At 30.2% G+C, this 20,581-nt stretch overlaps 1 protein-coding gene across 4 annotated transcripts in view; it reads left to right on the forward strand.

The window, feature by feature from the left end:
• The first annotated feature begins 878 nt into the window (after positions 1 to 878).
• Positions 879 to 20,581, forward strand: part of LOC142328761 (uncharacterized) — a 37,451-nt gene continuing 17,748 nt past the window's right edge. For 2 of the 4 annotated variants that reach the window (XR_012757356.1, XM_075372783.1), the window contains exons 1-6: positions 879 to 2,327; positions 3,276 to 3,388; positions 3,970 to 4,152; positions 8,722 to 8,910; positions 10,028 to 10,152; positions 16,178 to 16,972. Coding sequence is in view for 2 of the 4 variants with exons in the window: in XM_075372783.1 (XP_075228898.1) it covers positions 1,412 to 2,327; positions 3,276 to 3,388; positions 3,970 to 4,152; positions 8,722 to 8,910; positions 10,028 to 10,152; positions 16,178 to 16,972 (2,321 nt within the window). In the remaining 2 variants the exon portion in view is untranslated. The remainder of the gene's footprint in view (positions 2,328 to 3,275; positions 3,389 to 3,969; positions 4,153 to 8,721; positions 8,911 to 10,027; positions 10,153 to 16,177; positions 16,973 to 20,581) is intronic. The other 2 variants (XR_012757355.1, XM_075372782.1) reach the window with 1 other exon arrangement.

Below are 20,581 nucleotides of genomic sequence, written 5' to 3' on the forward strand. Positions count from 1 at the left end.
CTTATTCAATATGCTCACCTTATTTTATATGTAGTTGCATTAAAAAAAGTTAAATTTAATGATGTAATTTATAAATATTGAGGATCTTAACAAATAAAAATTATTTACACAATAGAAATGGTAATTATACAAAGAAAACCCCTACAACTTTTTATTGTGAGAACATTAATACTCCAAGCATAAATTTAATATTTCCAAAAAAAAAAAATTTTTTTTAGATTTTATTAAAAATTAGGAAGAAAGAAGCTATTTTATTTTTGTTTAAAATATGCCTAAAAAACAAGCCATTTGTTAGAAACAGTAAGCGCAAAGATAAGAAATGTGAATCTTGGTAAAAAAAAAATTCCATATCAGTATGTGCAATTTTTTTGGTCTAAATCGACCAACCAGTTTTGAGTTTTTAAAAGATATCTTTTAATTAAGAATGACAGGCTATAACAATCTAGTGATAAGATATGAAAATATTCAAATTGTAAAAAACCATGATGTCAAAAATTAGATCTTCACGATTTAATTTTTCATTAAAAAATGTAATGCTTAAATTAAACGAAAAAATATCAACGCGACTGTCAGATGAACTAATTTAACAAAATAATTCATAGAGTTCAATACCAGTTGTGAAGAGTAAAATTTCATAATTTAAAAAAAAAAGATCAGTGAAATTCAGAACGTCTTAAGTACAAAAATCAGACTTCGTTAGATTTCCTCCTTTAAAAACTGATTCGTTTTTTAACAGACTTAAAAAGACAATATTCAGAATTCGATGTGTGCATTTTTTGCGCACGTCGCAAATCAGCTGATTTCGAAGATTCTGACGTTCAAATCCTTGTAAAAATTAGTTACTTTTATTTGAATACTAGACAGTGGATACCGGTGTAAATTGGTAGTTGGAGTTGAATTAATCACACGTCTCAGCAATGGTTGGCTTGAGTCTGTACAATACTCATTTACATGTCATACTTATCATCCTGATCTCATTTATCCGTGGAAGGTGGTGTTGCTCTTTCCCTAAATGAAAGAATATAACTGTAATTTCTATTTTTAATAATTTTTATGATTAACTTTTTCATTAATTTATGTTCTTTTACAATTACTTTACTTTTTTAAGTTTATAATTAAACACTTATAATGATAGAGCTTTAAAGTACGTACATAGATTCTAATGAGAAACCGAAAAACATTGGTAACGCTGCTTTCAGGTCTTGTTCTGAACAGCAGCTGAGAACGAGGTCGATTAGTCTTAATGTTTTGAACTGAACTTTTGTTTTGGGAGTGTAACCTTAAATTTAATAAATTGGCGGCAACAGTGTAATATTTGCTGCTTTTTGTAAGTTTTGAATCCTCTTTTTAATCATTTGTTTGTTGCAGTATATTAACCTGTTGTGATTTTGACTTATGTATCTTTTATAAAATGGCAAATTCGAATAGTGATGACAGTAGCAGTCCAACAGTGGAACGTTCTCTCGGAGTTCCTATTGGGGATGTATGTTTTAAGAATATTAATTTGCGACCTCGATGTCGTAATAATAAAAATGTCGTCGATAATTTACTGGTAAATAATGTGGAAAACGATTCCGAGAGTACCTTTTTTAGTGATGACAGTGATTTTTCGGCTGCAGCATTCAAATTAATTAACCATTCTCATAAGACTGATGTTATGGATATTTTGTCTAAATCTCCGTCACGAAATACTTTTAAAGATTCGAATAAAAAAGAGAGAAAAATATCGATTTCAGGGAATAAATTAAGTGATCAAAATGCTTTAGAATTTAATTTGAACACTAGATCACAGTCAACACCAAAGGTTAAAAAGCCTAGCTTTCAGGATTCATTGTCAAAAGTTTTGAGTTGTTCGGGTAGCAAACTTAATGTTAATGGAACGAAGTATAAAAATTCATCAAAAAGTTCATTTGCCAATAGTTTATCTAACACAGAAAAATGCCAATCTTATAAAAGAAATGTTAAAACTGTTACTGCTGATGTTCATTGTGACAATAAAGGAAATAAAATAAGTATGAAAAATAACAATTTTTCATTTAATTCTGATATTGAATCATTTCATCCTGTTTGTTCATCAACAAAAGTTTTTGCTGGTGGAACAGATGTACTTTCTAGGACTCCAGTCAACAGATCTAGTGTAAATAATAAGGATGTACAAATCAGTGGTGTAAAAAAATTAAACAGTTCTGATGTGAATATTCAGTGTGAAGTGTCTAAACATATACTTTCAGAACCTAATTGCTTGAATGTTAAGGATACCAATAGAGAAGATTTGGAGGAAGATGATTTGCCTTGTACCCAGCCTGTTACATCCATACTTCTTCGAGGTGAGTAAACTAAAGTATTTAAATGACATTTACAGTAAATTTACTTCTATATAACCATGTAGTCTCATTCTGGTTAATTACTAAATATTTACATGTATTTTATTGCATATTAAGGTTACTTGATGTTTTTAGAAAAAAATTGTCTATCCTTAATTATATTATTAATATTCAATATCACTTACTGCCTCTTATTTAGAGTTTATGCTAACTCTCATTTTTACTTTAAGTTAACTATCACAGATTTTTTTTTTAAATAAAAAATTATTGAAAATATACTATAAACATAAGAATTTAGAGATGGTATGGTTTAATTTTGTAGCTATTGAAATACAATTTTCTTCTCTATTATCAGTTTTTAATGACAAATTCCAAACACAAATCTATAAATTTTTAATGTTTAAAACATGTTTATATTAATAAAAAAAACTTAGGAGCCAATAATCCTTGAAAGTAATTAAAAGAAGCAACAGAGAACAATAAGTTAAAAGGTATTAAATACTAAGTTTTAAAAATCATTCATTTAGTATTCACTTTGTATTTATATTGTAAGAAGAATATAATATATAATATAATATTAATATAAATATATTTTTTACTTTTTTTAAAAATATAAATATATTATAATAAATACATTTTTTTAATGTAAATGTATTTAATAGAAAAAAATTGGCACAGATGCTGCCTGCATGAAAACATATTTTGCCACTTTCCTTTAATATATATGTTTCAACAGCTATTATATTCAGTTTTAAGTATCCTTGGTAGCTAATTTACCTATCAATAGAGAATTCATTGAATTTTAATTTAAAAAAAGTTCAATTTTGTTTATTTTCCTTGGTTTCTAAATATTAATTTCTAACTTTACTGACATTACATGATCTCTCGCATACTCTGTTATAGTCTTTCATCTTTGTAATTGTTTATATTGAGAATTATTTATTTTTACAGGTGTCATTGCATTTATTGATGTAAAAGTGTGTGGATTGCACTTTGTTTATGATAATGTAAAGCATGAATTGGAATCAATGGGTGCTGAAGTTGAAAATAGATTTTCTAAGAAGGTTTGTTTAAATCATGTAGATTCCATTACTTGTAGTTAATATGATTTATGTTTAGTAAATTAGAATTAATTAATTTTAATTGAAATAGCATTAAGAACTTAAAAGTCTATTTTCAAAGATTTTGCCTGCTGTGATTTCATGCTATTCAAGTGTTGTACCATTTATACATAAAATTATTTTCATTAAGCACAAATTCATGTAAGGAATTTTTATAATTTAAAATCTATTTATTTTAATAATTTTTAATTCATTATTATTAAGTTTAATAATTTTTTATTTATATTTTTTTACCTTTTGCTTCTGTTCTTTGTGTATTTAATTCAACCCAAGTTTTGGTACTTCATTGTATTTGTACAAATGCTTTTGAGTACAGTTTGTTTTCTGAACTGTTAATTACATATTGAAATCATATAATTTGAGAATTTGTTTTACACATTTTAATGAAGTGTTATTTTTCTTCTTATTGAACTGTACTTTTGATATTGGACTGTAATTGTTAGATGTTGGAAAAACTTTTGTAAGAAATTTTTATACAAAAATCCAATATATATTGTGACTGGATTATTTTTTTCTCATTCCAGGTAACTCATGTTATTTTTAGAGATGGTTTGTTGTCCACATATAGAAAGGCAAAGAAATGGAAAATACCTCTTGTCAGTATAATTTGGATAAATGCATGCAAAACTTCATTAGCTTGTTTGCCTGTTGCTGGGTATGAACCTGCTGGCTTAGAAACTTATGAAGCTAAAGTTAGTAAAAACATGGTAAGAAACTCTTTACATGTGTGTTATATTGTATATGCAAGTGGAAAAATTTGTATGTTTGTGAATTTTTTTTGTTGCATTTTTAAAATAATTTTCATGTTAATTTTGTTTAAATGGACATACTTTTCTAAAAAAAAAAATTAATCCAATTTGGCTAAGGTTTAACAGATTGGTTATAGTATAACTGTAGTTTTGACATTTTAATATTAATAATTTTTAATTATATGCATATTATTATCATGAATTAATTGTACTGTATATTAGACATCACTGTTAATTCTATACATTTATAGAATTTAACAATAGACACATTTGTCTATTGTTAAATTTACTGTTGATATCATTTTATTATGATTTGTTTAATGCTTTAAATTATGCAGTACAACATTCATTATTGTAGACATTAATTATTTTATTTGTATTTTTATTAATGTAATAAAGTGTGACATATTCCCTGGGTTTATGTTTTTTATTTTCTTATATAGTTTTTAATGCATTTTTCATTAAAATACTCCATAAAAATACATATTAATTTTGGTGTGCTATAAGTTTAATTTATATGAAGTCATTGCTTAATTCGGTTTTGTTATTGGATGTATAATTTGATACTTTATGAACCATACCGTTTTAGTATGATTGTAAACAAATATAAAATGTAAAACTGTTGTTTTAAACAAGGATTTTTCAAACAATAAGAATGTACTAAAATAAAAGAAAAAATTTTTCAATTGTTCCTTATTACCTCATTACATAAAGACACTCGACTATGATTGATATTTTAAATATATGTCTATGTTGTTATCTGTTATTAAAAATATAGAAAATAGTCTAGAAATAAATAATTAACTTGTAGAAAAATGTTTTTTTATAAATATAAACATACACACACTTGTTTTAACAGGTAAATTGTAACAATATTTAATTCAGTCAATCATGACAACTATCAGGCTTTACATTAATATAGGTAATATATTTGCCTGATATAATATTTTAATAATGATGATGAGCATGGATTTGAAAAGCTTTTTATATGAGGGTCATTCAGTAATCAGACAATTGTAGAAAGATTATTATTTATTCAATGGTGATGAAACTAACAATACTTTTCCACACAATCTCTGGCTATATTTAGGCACTTGTCTTATCTCTCTGTGAACTTTCTTTTATTTATTAGTAGAGAATTATTCACCTTAGTGTCAGAACCATTCTTGACCTGCTTATTGTTGCTGAACTTGGTACCATGTAAACACTGAGAGAGTTCAAAAAAAATCTGATGGTAGAAGGTTGAAACTGTAAGTTGGTGTGCAGAATGCACTTCCATACTGTTTTTTCATGCATAAGAATAACATTTTTTTTTTAATGGAAACCAGAATGTTTCCTTTTTATTGTGAGTTTCACTTTATTTTCTCGCATATCATAATAGTACTCGTTGTTGGGTTTATGCTGTTCTTCCAAATAATCATAAATTGAACCATTGTAGTCCCAAAATATCACTAGCATCTCTTGAATTAGCCTCTACACCATTACTGTAGATTTTGAATTATTGTCTGCAGGTGAACTTGTATGAATCCATTCCGTACTCTGATGTTTGGATTCTGACTCGTAATTCATCACAAGTTATTATGCAGTCTAAAGAAGTAATTTCTTTAGCCAAAAACTGTTGTTTAAGTTCAATATAAATATTAATTCAGACTTCCCTGTGATTTTGAGTCAACTGTCTCACAACCCTCCTTGAACACACTAGATGGTAATTCAGCTTATGAATATTGAAATGGATAGTGCCAATACTTGCACTACAGATTTCAGCAATTTATCAGTTTTTTGCATCTGTCCTTGCGATTAAGATCATAATGTGGTTTTGAAAGCATCAGTCAAATCTTCCCCCAGTCTTTTGCTTCGATAAAAATTGGTGACACTTGTTCTGTCCAATTTGAACAGTTCAATCCACTTATAAAAATTTACATGATTAATACACTTATTACCATATTGTTTTTAACATTCACGAGTAAATTTTGGCTGGTTTTACCCTTCAGAAATTAAAAATCATATCTTATCAAGCTGTTGTTCCACACATTTCAAGAAGAGGTGACATTTTGAAATAAAAGAGGTTATAATAATTTTAATTTTTTTCAAACAACTGATAATATCTATTTCAGGGATGTGAACTTGAACATTAGACAATTTCAATTTATAATATTAAATAATTTTTCTACTGTTGCCTCTAATCTGTTTAATTATTCAACAATACTCGTATAAATTTATAAGTTTATATTAAACTATTTTGGCATGTTCACAGGTGATTTTTAATTACAACAATTTCTTCTTTTTTTTTTACAATAATTTTTAATTATTAATTACAACACATTAAATACATTGTTTAATATATATATATAGAGATTAAATTTTTTATAGTCCATTTTTTCTTTCTTTTTTCTCTGTACATAAATAACTATATGTAATATAATATTTTTTCAGCCTCTACAAAGTATAGAATTAGTGAACAGTCTTAATCTTTACCTTTTCATGTTCAAAATTTTTTCAGGCCTAAATCCATCTTCAGTGATGTTTTTTTAATAATTCTTATTTTTTACATTTACACATTAAATTATAGCCTTTTACTTTTATTTTGTAAAAATTGTTTATTGATAAAAAAATTTAAAACATTAAAAAACAGTTTTAAATTCAGAACAAATATTTGTTCTGTCAAGAAAGAGAATGAAAAAGTATTACATTAACTATTAATTTATCAATATCTTATCTTTGTATGCCAACTTAAATAATTTTTGTAAATAAGAATGTCCCATCAAATTCTGTTTGCAGATTTATAAGGTTGAATTTACGTTTATATATATATATAAATAAATACAATCTTAGGAGGTTGATATATATATACAATTTTTCTAAAATTTATAATTTTTTATTACTATTTTCATGTTCAATCTTTCGATTATTTCTAAATTATTTTCTAAACCAGTTATATTATGATTATTAAATGGTCAGCTACATTTGAGAAACCTATTTTTTATCTTTAGGATCTATTTGTTTTACCAATATATATTTTTTTGCAATTGTTGCATTTTATTCTATAAATACCAGATGAATTATATTTTTTACTTTTTTATTATAATATTTTAAAAGTTTTATTATATGATATTGTCAGGTTTATATTTTTTATTGTTATATGCGTCAATCAAGTATTCTATAATTTTATTTTTATAAGAGTATTTTATATAAATATTTTCACTATTTTTTTAAATTTTTATTATGGGTATTAATGTAGTAATGTTTGTGTTACTGAGAAATTCTGGATTATTTCTTTTATATGTATTTTAAATCAATGATGTACGACATCCATTTTTTATAGCTATATTTTTTGTATTATTTATTTCAATATACGATTCCTGTTTATTGTTTATGTATTTTATTGCTCTATTTATCATGTTTTTAAAAAAAAATATTAATTTTTTGGGACCAAGGATGATTAGAATTCTTGTTTATAATGATTTCATTTTTTTATATACTCCAGTTGTTATTTAATTGTTTTTATTTTAATATTTACGTCTAAATAATTTATTTTTCCATTATCTTCCATTTCATATGTAAATTTTAATGTTTTGTGATACAAATTTAATTTATTTAAAATTACTTCATGTTCGTTCATGTGATAAAGAAAATGATGGCTCATTGTGATTTCTTTTCGTAATTCCTAACTGGAACCTTAGGAGGATGTCCACATTATTCCAACATTTGGCATTATTTGTTTCATCCCCTTTCTAGGGAAATTCTTTTCTTTCCTTTTCTATCATAAGTAATATTTTATCTTATTATAATTATGGAATATTTTACGTTGTCAGATAAGGAGCATTAGACTGTTGACTGTGCTGCCATTCTCAGTATGTAGCAATTTGAGACATTTAGTTTTTTGATGGTAGAGTTAAAGGTCCAATGATGTGAAGTTTTTACCTAATTTCCCCCATTTTGCCTTTTTTCATGTAGAAATTTTTATTTCTTGCTATCCTTACAGTTTTATGCTTCTCATACATTTATTTTGTAATTGCTATACTACTTTTTTTTGTTCTATTCTATGCTTATGCTTGCATAAGAATTGTATATTTTAGTAATTTATTATAATCCAGTTGTTTAATTTTACAGCTTTGTTTTATTTTTATGATTTCTACATTGATAGTTGTCAAGCTTTTCACTCCCACCAGCCAAGTATTTAGTATTTAGTATTTTTTTTGAAGTGTGAAGTTTGACCCCTGAGATAGGCATATAGATAGAAAAATGAAAAAGAGACACATGAGGAGTCTCACATTATGTGTGTTAAATGAGGATCACATGAATACATTAATGATATAAAGGTAGACAGCTACGTGACAGAAAGATCTAACTGTATTATTTATTTACTTTTCTTTAAATATATATTAATAATATCCAATGCATTTCCCAACACCATTCTTAGAAATTAATATTTATGTATCTTTTTTAAATCTTATTTTGTGATGTTTGTTTCAAGATAGTAAGTTTATTTTTTTAAAATGTGGATGATTTCTTTTTTTTTATTCTTAGGATAATGATTTATTTAATATAAATAGAAAAAGACAAAGTACTTCTGCCCGGCTAAAAAAATTACAGACTGAAGTGAAAAAGAGAATTGAAGCTGCAGTAAGTAACAAAGAACGAGTTACTGCTGTTCCTAATGAACCATCTTCTGTCTTAAAAACTCCTGTGAATCCATCAAATCAAGAATATGAAAAGGTATGTTAGATTATTAAATTATTTTTGTTTATTAATAATGTGACTAATAATCATCCCCTTATCTGGACACTGGCCTTAAAAAAACTTTGAGTAAGAAGTGTGTGAGTATGAGAGGGCAGCTTGAATTATACAACCATATCAAACACTTTTTGCAACCTACACTAGATCTACATAGTATCAAAATGCAGACCTTTCAGTATTTGTCTTTGAGAAGAGGAAGAAATTGCAATGTGCCAAATCTGGTGCTTAAGGGTGAATGGAGCAGTGATCATATTGTTGAAGCTGGTAAATAAATGTTCCTAATGAAGCATTCGATTACCGTCTTGCAACAGTTCAGTTCTTTTACCCTGAATGACCTCCCTCAGAACATTATAATAGAACTTGATGTTGATAGTCTATTACCCTGAGAGTTGAACTCATGGTAAAAAAGAAGTGGAAGGTTGGCCCTTACATCTCTTTATGTTTATTGAAGTGTCACACAAAACACCATGCTTGGCTCATTGTTTCATCAAGTTCAATTACCGGTTCATTTCATTTTCAGTCATGGATTTCCTTAGTATGATAATCTAATATACCTTTCTGTTCTATCTATCTGTCTGTCTTCCTGTTGCATCCATAGTGAAATCACAACATACATACCTTTTGATACAGGTTCTGATATAAATGGAGTAATGGTCCACATCATTCTAGCTAAAGTAATGTTCTATTCCCACTCTGATAAAGGTAAACTAATTTGTCCAGGAATATGTAGATGTATGTAGGATGGGCACGCACTGCTTGGAAGGAGGCCTGAGGCACACTGCTGACTGATGTTTGTTAGATTTTATGATTTCTGTGGGCTAAATCATCTGTACCTCACTATCCTGCCTTTTCCTTGGTTATGTTTGTTTAATGATTAAATTGTTAAAGAGTGTAAGAAAGTAATGTAGATCATTTTTGTTGTTAACAGTTAGTATTCTAATCTGAATATTCTTTTTGATTGAAATGAAAGAGGGTCAGTTTTACTCTGGAATTAGTAAAGCCAGTAGTGTAAGACAACTAAAGGGTTAATTGCAGTTAAATTTTAATTTCTGATAGACATTACTATTGTTATTTTGAATGATTTTTCTTGCTACAGTTTAACCTTTTTGAGGCATTTGTTAATAATCTTGGAGAAGAAATTCAGGAAATGATAAATCGTTCAGACAGTCCGTCTTCAAGTGAAGATTTCCACGTTCCAGTTCCAATTAGTATCATTCGCAAGTAAGTTACTTTTGATAACATATTTTGATGCTTGTGTTTAGATTATTTCTTATTAATTGTTTTCTAGGATTCCATAGTTATTGATATTTAGTAATTTGAAATTTCAATTATGTTTTGTTGCTATGGATTTTTTTTGTTAAAGAGGTGGGGGGACTCCATTTACGGGTGCCTAATCACTGTCAGGCTCGCTAACAGGTCCCACCAGTTATAGCCAAGGGTGTATCTACATCTGTACACTACTGACTAAACCTCCACCCCTGGCTTCCCACTTTCTCAGTATCGCTAGGAAAGCATTTTACCAGGAAAGGGCAATTGCCCCTCACAGTCATAACAAACCAACATAATATCGCACACATACAATACATCAGATACACACACCGATAACAACATATCACAGGAGATCCATGCAAGGAAGAGGATATAGTTTCTCACAACCATAACACCTATGCGATACGCACCACACAGCAATCAAGACAGAAATCTCATACAGTCACACTAATACTACAATCAGCCATACCACGTACTGGTGGCCACCATCAGATGCACGAGCAGAATGCAGAGTGTCCTTGGCCTCATTGCACCCAGGCATTCCCCCATATATACGGGGGAACCCTAGGTACTCAGCTGAGAACCTGTCCGCCCCCACACCCTCTAGCACCATTCTCCTGTGTAGGACTCTGCAGCTACTGACTCAGGAAGCTGCATTCATAAATGCAGCTTCCTGAGTCATTCATAAGTGATCATCCTGATGAATCTTTCCACACTCTTCCACTGTCTCACCTTGTAATAGGATCCGTATGGTGTCCTCAGGTGGAACATGTGCTCACATCTCAGGTTGCCCAGCATCTCTCTACGCTCTATGGCGAGTTGTGAGCACAGAAAGAATACATGTTGGGGGGTCTCTTCTACCTTGCACTCCGGGCAATTTTCAGACTGGTCGAGCCCGAATCTGTACAAATGTGACCTGAATCCCCCTTGACTAGCCAGGAATTGTGTTAATTCAAAACCCAGCGTGCCATGGGTCTTCCGGCACTACCCCCTGATGTCCCCAATAAGACAATGATCTATCCTTCAGAGAGCCTGGTCCCACCATTCCTGCCATGTTTATACAATCTTTTCTAGTACTTCAGCAGAGTGCTTCCTTTCTTCTTGTGGAAGTGTTTGCAGTTCCCTAGTTCTGCTATGCCGCATAATCATAAAGTCTACAGGTGGGAGTCCAGCAATCACCCCAACTACCTTTCTGGACACCGTTCTATAGGTGGCCGCTACTCTGAGTTTACACCTCCTGTGGATAGATTCCAATTTACCCACTTGGCAATTCTTACAACACCTGCCCATAACTCAGCACCATATAGCAGGGTTGAATAGACCACACCAGTAAGCAGTTTTCTTCTTTGTTGGGTGGGCCCTCTTGTATTTGGGAGTAGGCTAGCAATAAGCCTCCTCATTTTCTTGGCTTTCTCACAAGCCCAGAGTACATGAGTGCTAAACGTTAGTCTGGAGTTGACCCAGACTCCCAGGCATTTTATGGCCGCCTGGAACACAATTTCTCTGTTATCAAGGATCAGATATAGAGTTGGCCTCCTCTAGTGGCAGAGATCACCACCATCTTCATCTTTTCAGGAGCTAACTCCAGTCCTACCCCAGCCATCCACTCACTAATCCTTATATACGACTTAGTTATCTTGTCAGCAGCCTCATACATTGTTTCCACCTCCACTAGCAACGCTTTGTCATCAGTGTAGCCAAATAATGTAACCGATTGTGTGAGAACAACCTGAATCCTCCTTTCATATGCCGCGTTCCAGAGGGTTGATCCAAGGCTGACCCCCTGTGGCACCCCTCTATTGAGATTCTCAACGTACCTTTCATTCAGTCTAGATCATCTGACATCTAATGAGGTAATTTCGCACCATCCGTTGCAGGTAGGAAGGGACACGTAGTTCCTTCAGTGCTCCCATTATTACTGTATAATGATGCAATCAAATACATTTTGTATGTCCAAAATGACTAGAATGCAGATTTTACCGTCACCTCTCCTCAAGACTCTTCCTGTCAGATCGCAGACCGCAGCCATGGCATCAAGGGCAAACTTGCCCCTGCAAAATTCAAACTACATTCGCAGAGAGCCCGCCCTGTTCTTCCAGTACACCAACTTTCCTTTGTTGGATCATACGCTCCAGCACTTTCGCTAGCGCATCAATCATCGCTAGGGGCCGGTATGAGGAGGGAAGTGCCAGATCCCTTCCCGGTTTAGGAACCAGTACCAGCCATTGATGCTTCCATCTGCCAGGGAATACTGCCTCTTCAAGACAGACATTGTATGTCTCTAAAAACGCTTCTGGCTCGGCTCATGCCGGCATCTTGATTAACCATATTAAGCAGGAGGTCTGGTCCAGGCACCCTGGCCGACAGTATTTGTGTGATTGCCGCCTCCAGTTCTGCATCAGTAAACAACAGTGGAGTTTGAGCTTCCCTAGGGGGTAGAGCCCATTATGTTCACTTCTTGTGGACACCTCATATCTATAGCTCTGGATCTTACTGCTTTCTTCACTAGTACCACACAGGATCTCTCCCACATGTCCGACTCCACCTTAATTAGTTGTGCTCAATATTTTCTCTTAGACTGTGTTATTAGTGTTGCAAGCTCTCTCCTGAATTTCTTATACATCTCAGCGTATATGACTTTCACCAAATGCAAGTATGCCCTTAACAGCCCCCTGGGTTTCCCTCTCACTTGCTGACTATATTTGCAGTCCACCAATATGCAGGCAGACAACCCCTGCTAATGTGATTACGTGGGAGGACTTTGTAGGCTTCTTCAAGACATGAGGCCTTCCCCTCCACCATGGAGACCTGATGTACTTCATGTAGGTCGAGCCATTCGATAAAATCACCATGGTCGAAGTCCCTGGTATTCTAGCCCATGATTATGGGTGGTACATCACCACCAGCTCCAGTGACAGCGGTGATCATCAAGATCACTTGTTGCTGTTGATCTACAGCATCAGCAAAACTCCTTAATAGAACTGCAGAAAAACAAAAGACTCGCATTCGAATTATAAGATTAATGTCCGTAAGTGATTTAAGGTATTAAAAAAAAGAAATAAAATTTAAAGTGTGAGTTTTTAAATGGTTAAATAAGGGTTCAACAGGGATTGAGTAAGACAAAATCTTTTAACTCTTAGTATGGAGTATTTTATAAGAATTCTCAAAGTATATATTATCTTTGTATTTATTATTACCATTAAACTGGGTCTTTATAAAAGAATGATGAGTTTAAGGTGTGAATTAAATAAAAACAAAAATATTTACAGTTAGTCCTTTATATCCAGTTGTATTTACAGTTAATCCAATTGTTTTGTTTTTCAAATTTTCCATTTCAAATACTTTTATATTTTCAGTAAATTTCAATAAGCATAATACCCTTTGTTGCTTGGCAAATGTCAAATTGATTCAATTTTTGCCTATATATGATAACATATTTTTTGTTATGTTAAAATTGTTTGCTTAATTCTTTCCTTTAAGTAATTCAGATCATCTGAATTTTTGCAAGTAAACAATGTAATCTATCCTCACAAGAAAAAAATCTCAAGGGATTAGTTCCATCTCAACTTCTTGGGGGCTAGAATATACAATCTTCTCAGCCTGTCCATCTGCTTTGAAATTATTCATTTAAAGCCTGGCTAACAAATGTGTTAAAAGTGTAGGGATGTACCATCTTTTTGGAAATAATTTTTATATTTTCAAGTTGTACAGTTGAGGAAAGGCAATAGTCGTATATAACATATCAAGATAAAAACATTTCCATTAATTGCTTTTTTCAGAAAAGAAAAGGCCCAGTTACATGATTTTCATTAAACCACACCAGTCATTAAATTTATTTTGCATCTAATAAATTACATATCAGTTTTAAGATCATCATTTTCATGAATTGTGTCTATTAACATATAATAGTAAGGTAAGGTGAAAAGTAGCATCATCCATAAAAATTACAAATAGAAATGATTTGTTTCTCTAATTTTGTCTAAAATTTCAACAATGAACTGGAAACATTTTTTTGTACCAGATGGTTTTATTTCTTATAACAAAATTTTTATTTTCTGTCACAAAAGATTGCATACAAATGCTATCTTTTTTGTAGAGCTTTATGAATGGTTGTTTTTGAAATTTGTATTGCCTTCCAGGCAATTTCTGCTTGAAAATAAATTCTGTACCTTTGAACCAGTTGTACCAGTGTCATATATATTGTTTTCATGTGGTGGCTCTTTTATGTATTGAAATGCATAAAATCAAAATTATTGAATTCAGTTTGGTATGCCACAAAACTCCCCTGTCCTTTTTCTTGAACAGAAAATAGTAAACAAAGAAGTGCATCTCAGGAACAGTACAGGGACTGATGTAGTGATTAAACCGACTTTTACACAAATTTTTTGGATAAAGTGTTTCAGTGTTACCAATTGTAATTTCTTAACATGTCCCTAATGCCTTGATCAGAGTTACTGAATCGCTATCATTATTTTATGATGACCCAATATTTTAGTCTAAAATAAGGTCATTAATCATTTAAGTGTGTGTGTGTGAGAGAGAGAGAGAATTCTATTCAGTAAACCACTAGTCCAGAATATTGAGAGTGGTATTATTACTGATTAATTTTTTTGTACATTTTTTCACTCTTTGGTGCCTTATTATTTAATAGAATTTAAATCTATATTTTATTTTTTTGATTTTTTTTTTACAAAAATAAAATTAATTGGTTGCATATGGTTTCTTGGTAAAGTTTTATAAAGAACTTAAAAAATTTGTTTCTATATTATATTCCTTTTAGAATAGATGAAAAGATAAAATTGATAATTTTTTTCGTATTGATCAAACTTAAAGATTGTCACTTTATCTATTTATTGTGTTGTCTACTTGAATTTTTTTTATCTCCAAGAATTCATTTTAGAAAAGATGTAAATTTTATTTTATTTTTTATTTTTTTTCCAAATAAAATTATTCGCTTGTGATTTTTATTTTATTAAAAAAACAAAGATTCAAAATTTTCTGCAATTCATTATAAAAAAATGTGCAATTAAAACAATCTTTTTTTCATTAATTCATAAAGTATAAAGGCCTAGTTTTTCTGACTTAGAAGAGAATAAAATTATAATTAGGATGCTAAATTTTGTTTACAGATGTAGAACTGCTGTTCATTACAAACTATAATTAGGTTTCAGATTAAAACAAATTTTTTATATGTGAAGCATGTAAATATTTTTTATATGTAACATTTTTTTTTACTTACAAAAATGTAGTATTTTAGAAGTGGTCAACTTGTCCACCTCATGTTCACAACATCAACCATTCTCTTGATTAGACCATTGGCTTAGCTTTCTTACCATAAACTGTCAATGCAAACTTATGATAAGATAATGTACTATTCATGTGCCAATGTTTTAGTTTTAAGTTGAAGTCTAATATTCTAATCTGAGCACCACATTATCTTATTTCTGTTCAACCATACATCCAGTAACATTTTCTCAAGAACATTCTGATTGAGGATAAAGCTAGTCTAGGACCAATTTGAGTTTCAGGACAAGCAACTGTGTTTTAGTAGACACCTGAATCAAGCCAACAACGGCAAGGGATAAATCTCTCTCCAAAAACATCATACAATCTGTATTGTCATTTGGCTGTATAATTTTCTTTTATTCTAAACAGTGTATTTTGATGAAGTTTGAAAAAATTAATATTTATATACAAATATAATTTTATCACAAGGTGTATGGAACTTACATCAAGTATTATCTATCCTTATTTAGTAAATCTCTTTGAATAATTATAAAGTCTTTGTAGTCTGCCTACTTATTTATTAAATTAATTGTTAGTAATTTTATTTTTTATTATTTCTTTAAAATGAGAAATGAAACTTAATGTGATGTGTTAATTGTTTAAATTATTTTTTACTTTATATATATATGTTTTTTAAATGAAAAAACTGACTAAATGTGATATATTAATTGTTTAAATTATTATTTTTTAGGTGTATTTCTCCTAGAAAAGCTAAAACTGATATGAAGGGATTACATATGAAATCAGTTAATATTGATTCTAAAATTACAGAAAGAAGAAGAAATTTAGATCCATTATTACGTACTAAAACAAGTAATAATAATAATTTTGTGTCAGTTGAAAATGATATCAATAAAGAAAACAGTAGAGAAGAACAGTTGTCAGAACGCAGAAGTGCACCTAGTGAGTTAGTTACTTTTAAAACAATTGATAAAAAGAAAAAATCGGATAAATCAAAAGAAAAAATTAATGATTTAGTTACTTTGAAAATAGTTGATAAAAAGAAAAATTATGGTAAATCGAAAGAAAAAATTAGTAAAAAAGAATATACCTCGAGAAATGATAGAGCTAATAATTTAGACAGTAGTTGTAATAGTAATTCTGATACCCAAACAAGAAAACGACAGTTGTTACCATTAGCAGAATCACTTGGTGATTTACTTGTCAGTGATATACTAAATGTAAGCCATGAACAAATGCCCTTGAGAAATCCATATGACTCACCCAAACCAAAAATTCGCAAAGTATTGCATAAGGATACTTCTGAAATGAAAAAAGTACAACGAAATCAAATTGACTGTGTAAGTTTAAAACGCAATTTACGATCAAGTGGTAAAGAGAAAGAAAATCATAACAAGGAGATAAAAAATAATTTAAATATTTCTAGAAGAAGCTCATCAGTGTTTTTTACTGGAAGAAGAAATACAAAAACCAAATCTTCATATCTATCACCTTCTATTGTATGTACAGGAATTAATAATAAAGAGTAAGTAAAATACTATTTTTAAGATTTTATCAGTAAAAGTACGGTTTATGGTGTAAGTGTGGTTTATTATGGCACCATTCCCTATGTATTCTTCCTCTTCCTTCAGTTTTGTTTGTTAACTTTACAGGACTCCATGGTCATACATGAAAGTTGAATATTAAAATATTATATTATAGTAATTATATTACATTGAAATTTGGGAGATGGTATTAAGTACAGTATAGATTCTTTGAGAGATGATTCTACAGTCTTCTTATACAAGTTACACTTAGTAGAGAAAATGAGATGCAAAGCAGCTGCAGCATGGAAAGGTAAAGGACATTATTCATAATGCCGCCAAAGAAGCATCGGAAGAAAAAGTTCAAAGTGAGAGGAAGAAAAATGATTGGTGGTCTGAAGAATTGTCTGGCTTGGTGGAACAAAAGAAAAGTGCTTATCAAAAATAAGGCTCTCTTTGAACCTTGAAGATAAAAAACTTATCTGATGTAACTATGAAGTTAAAAAGGTGAAAAACAGTTTTTAGGAAGGAACACGTAATGAAATAATGCTTTGTTGGGAAGCTTTCAGTCAAGAGAGGTATGGAGGGTGTTGAATTTGATGAAAATAGATGTCAAACAAACTTTAAGGATAGAATCTATCAGCATTGAAGAGTGCAAAACATGGTGGATTCTAGTTCCACTAATGTATCAGTGGAGGAGGTGTAAAATGCTTTGAGTGGTATGCAAAACAGGTCAATGGGCTCTGGAGAGATACTCACTCAAGAATGCTCAACTAGTGGCTTAAGAATGCTCTACTAGTGGTGCTGGAAGCAATTGCTGATTTGTTCTGTGCATGTCGTAAGGGTGACAACATTCTGCATGAATGGAAGTTAGGAAATATATCTGTATTTAAAAAAGGTGATAAATTGTACTGTAGAAATTACAGTGGTATCAGTGTGACAAGTTCAGTGGGTTAGACTGTACGGGCAGGTATTAAAACAGCGTATTGAAGGTCAGATGTAGGAATTGGAGGAACAGAGTGACCTGGCTGTTCTCATATAGATAATGTTTTCTGTATAAAACAGTTTATTGAAAAGTCATTAGCCCCTAATAGATAGCTGAATGTAATATTTATTAACTTGAAAAACTTATGAGAGTGTTCCTATTAGGTATTTTTGGACAACTATGAAAGACTGTGGAGTTAAAGAAATTTACATATATGTAGTTAAACATTTTTACTGGGGCTAAAAGGAGGATAAAGGTTGGTGCACATTTGTTTGATAACTTCGTTCTCACAAAGGGTTTACGGCAGGGTTGTTGTATTCTCCAACATTGTTTAAAATTTATTTGCAAAAGGCTGTGAAATATTGGGCTTGTAAATGTGGTCAAATGGGAGTTCTGATGGTGGAAAACTATATTTACAATTTATTGTTTACAGAAGATCAGGTTATTTTGGCAGAGGTAGGGGTCCTAAATATAGAAATAGAAATTCCTATAAATAGAAATCTGTAACAAATGTTTGCTTAGCAATTTGTTTTATCAATTATATTCATCAGTTTAAAGTAATGATTAACAAACTTTGTTTTACATTTGTATATCCAAAAATAATGTGGTTTCATAAATTGATTAGCAGCTCAATTTCAACACAGTACTTCGAAAGGTGGAAAAAATTTTGTAAGTGATATTGATATTTCATAGGTGACAATAGGTGTAATATGAAAGGGCTAGTTTCTTATTAGGTTATAAGCTTTCTTATAAAAGCTTAAAAAATTATACCCTTTTTTGTTCTTTCCATGATAAATTATCTTAAAAATGTAGCAATAAAATAAAAATTTAATATCACAGTAGAGAGTAATCTAAAAATGATGAAATTTATTTTGAAATCAAACAGACTTTATTTCTATAAAGGCTCAAACTCAAGTGCATATACTTCCTTCGCTAATAGTATACTTTGTTAGGGTACGATCTGCTTTCAATTTGCACTTGACTTAGAGATGAGTTTACGTAGGCTGCATTTTTAACACTACTTATCTTGCAGTTTTTAGTGTTACAGCAATGTAAACTGATAATGTCATATTTTTTAGTTATGTTGTTGCTGTAAACTATAAAACTTTAAAATATATAGTTTTATATACTGGGTGATATTTAAATATGGAAACAGCTGTATACTACATATCTGAGAGGTATTTGGTTGCAGAAAGAAATGGAATTCTACATAGTTAAAAAAAAAACTGCATTGTGGTGGTTTTTTTTAATTTTTGTCTGCATTTTGTATCCCACCATATTGGATCAAATTTAATTTTTTTTAAATGAGGTGCACATATGACATGATTTTGATTTAAAAATGAGCAAGAAAAACCATGGTGAAACACATTTTCTGTTAATGACTTCGTTATTGAGTTATAAGCTCGTTGCAAATTTTCAATGATGGAAAAATTGTGTTAACATTAAAATGAGGTAAAATGCACTGCATGAACAATTTTATTGCATTTTCTGTTCATAATGCATACTGTGACAAATTTTATACAAATTAAATGGCTATATCAACTGGTATTATTTACTTTAAATATTACAATATTTATTTTAAAATTTTAATATATGTTTTCAATTGTAAATTATTAATGAAATAAATTTTGAAAGCATAACGTTTTGCAATAAATGTTCAAAATGCTTCTCCTCTACAGCTTGGCAGTTTGCTAACCTCAAGTAATATCCATTTATAATTTGTATCACGTCTGGTGGTACATGAGCAGATTCATTAATTCTTCTTTCCAGTTCATCAATGTCTGCAAGCTTTTTTTTTTATAAACATTATGCTTCAGGTACCCCCAAAAAAGTAACCCAGAAGAGACAGGTCTGGAAACCTGACAGGCCACTCTATGGCTCCTTTACGACTTATCCAGCGATTATGAAATTGTTCATTTAAAATTTGTCATGCCCTTAAATAGTAAAACCTTGAAATGAAACCATATCCTGCTAAAACCGTGCATTATTATTTAATTCTTGTTCAACATTTGGTTAAATCCTGTTAGCTAACAAGTTGCAGCAAGCATCTCCTATAAGATTGTCATCTAAAATAAAAGCTCCTACAATTCAATAACCAACAACTCCTGCTGAAACATTCACTTTCTGAGGGTGCTGTGTATGAGCTTCCAACGTCAATCTGGGATTATTATCGCTCCAATATTGACAGTTTTGCTTATTCACATGGCCATTTAACATAAAAGTCACTTCATCAGTAAATATTATTGAATTAGAAAAATAACTGATGTCATATTGGACCACAGCTTTCCAAATCAATGAATGAGGGTCTTCAACAAGTTTAATTTGTTGTTATGTTGTTAATTATTAGTTATTGTTTATTATTATCAATATTATAGCACTGTTTAAAGTTTTTTATTGTATATATTAAGAAAAAAATGCAATAAAATAAAAAAAATGCAATAAAAACGATATTATATACGATATTTATTATTAAACTATATATAACCTCAAGTAATATCAAGTTATACTATTAACTTTAAAACTTAAAAATCTTCCCTACAAGCCCACTTATTATGGCTCGTATTTTTAATGAACTTATATATTGATTAGATAATTGATTTTATACAGTAAAACATTACCAAAATTG

The sequence above is a fragment of the Lycorma delicatula genome, chromosome 8, assembly GCF_047948215.1.
Source record: "Lycorma delicatula isolate Av1 chromosome 8, ASM4794821v1, whole genome shotgun sequence".
Taxonomy (NCBI): Eukaryota; Metazoa; Arthropoda; class Insecta; order Hemiptera; family Fulgoridae; genus Lycorma; species Lycorma delicatula.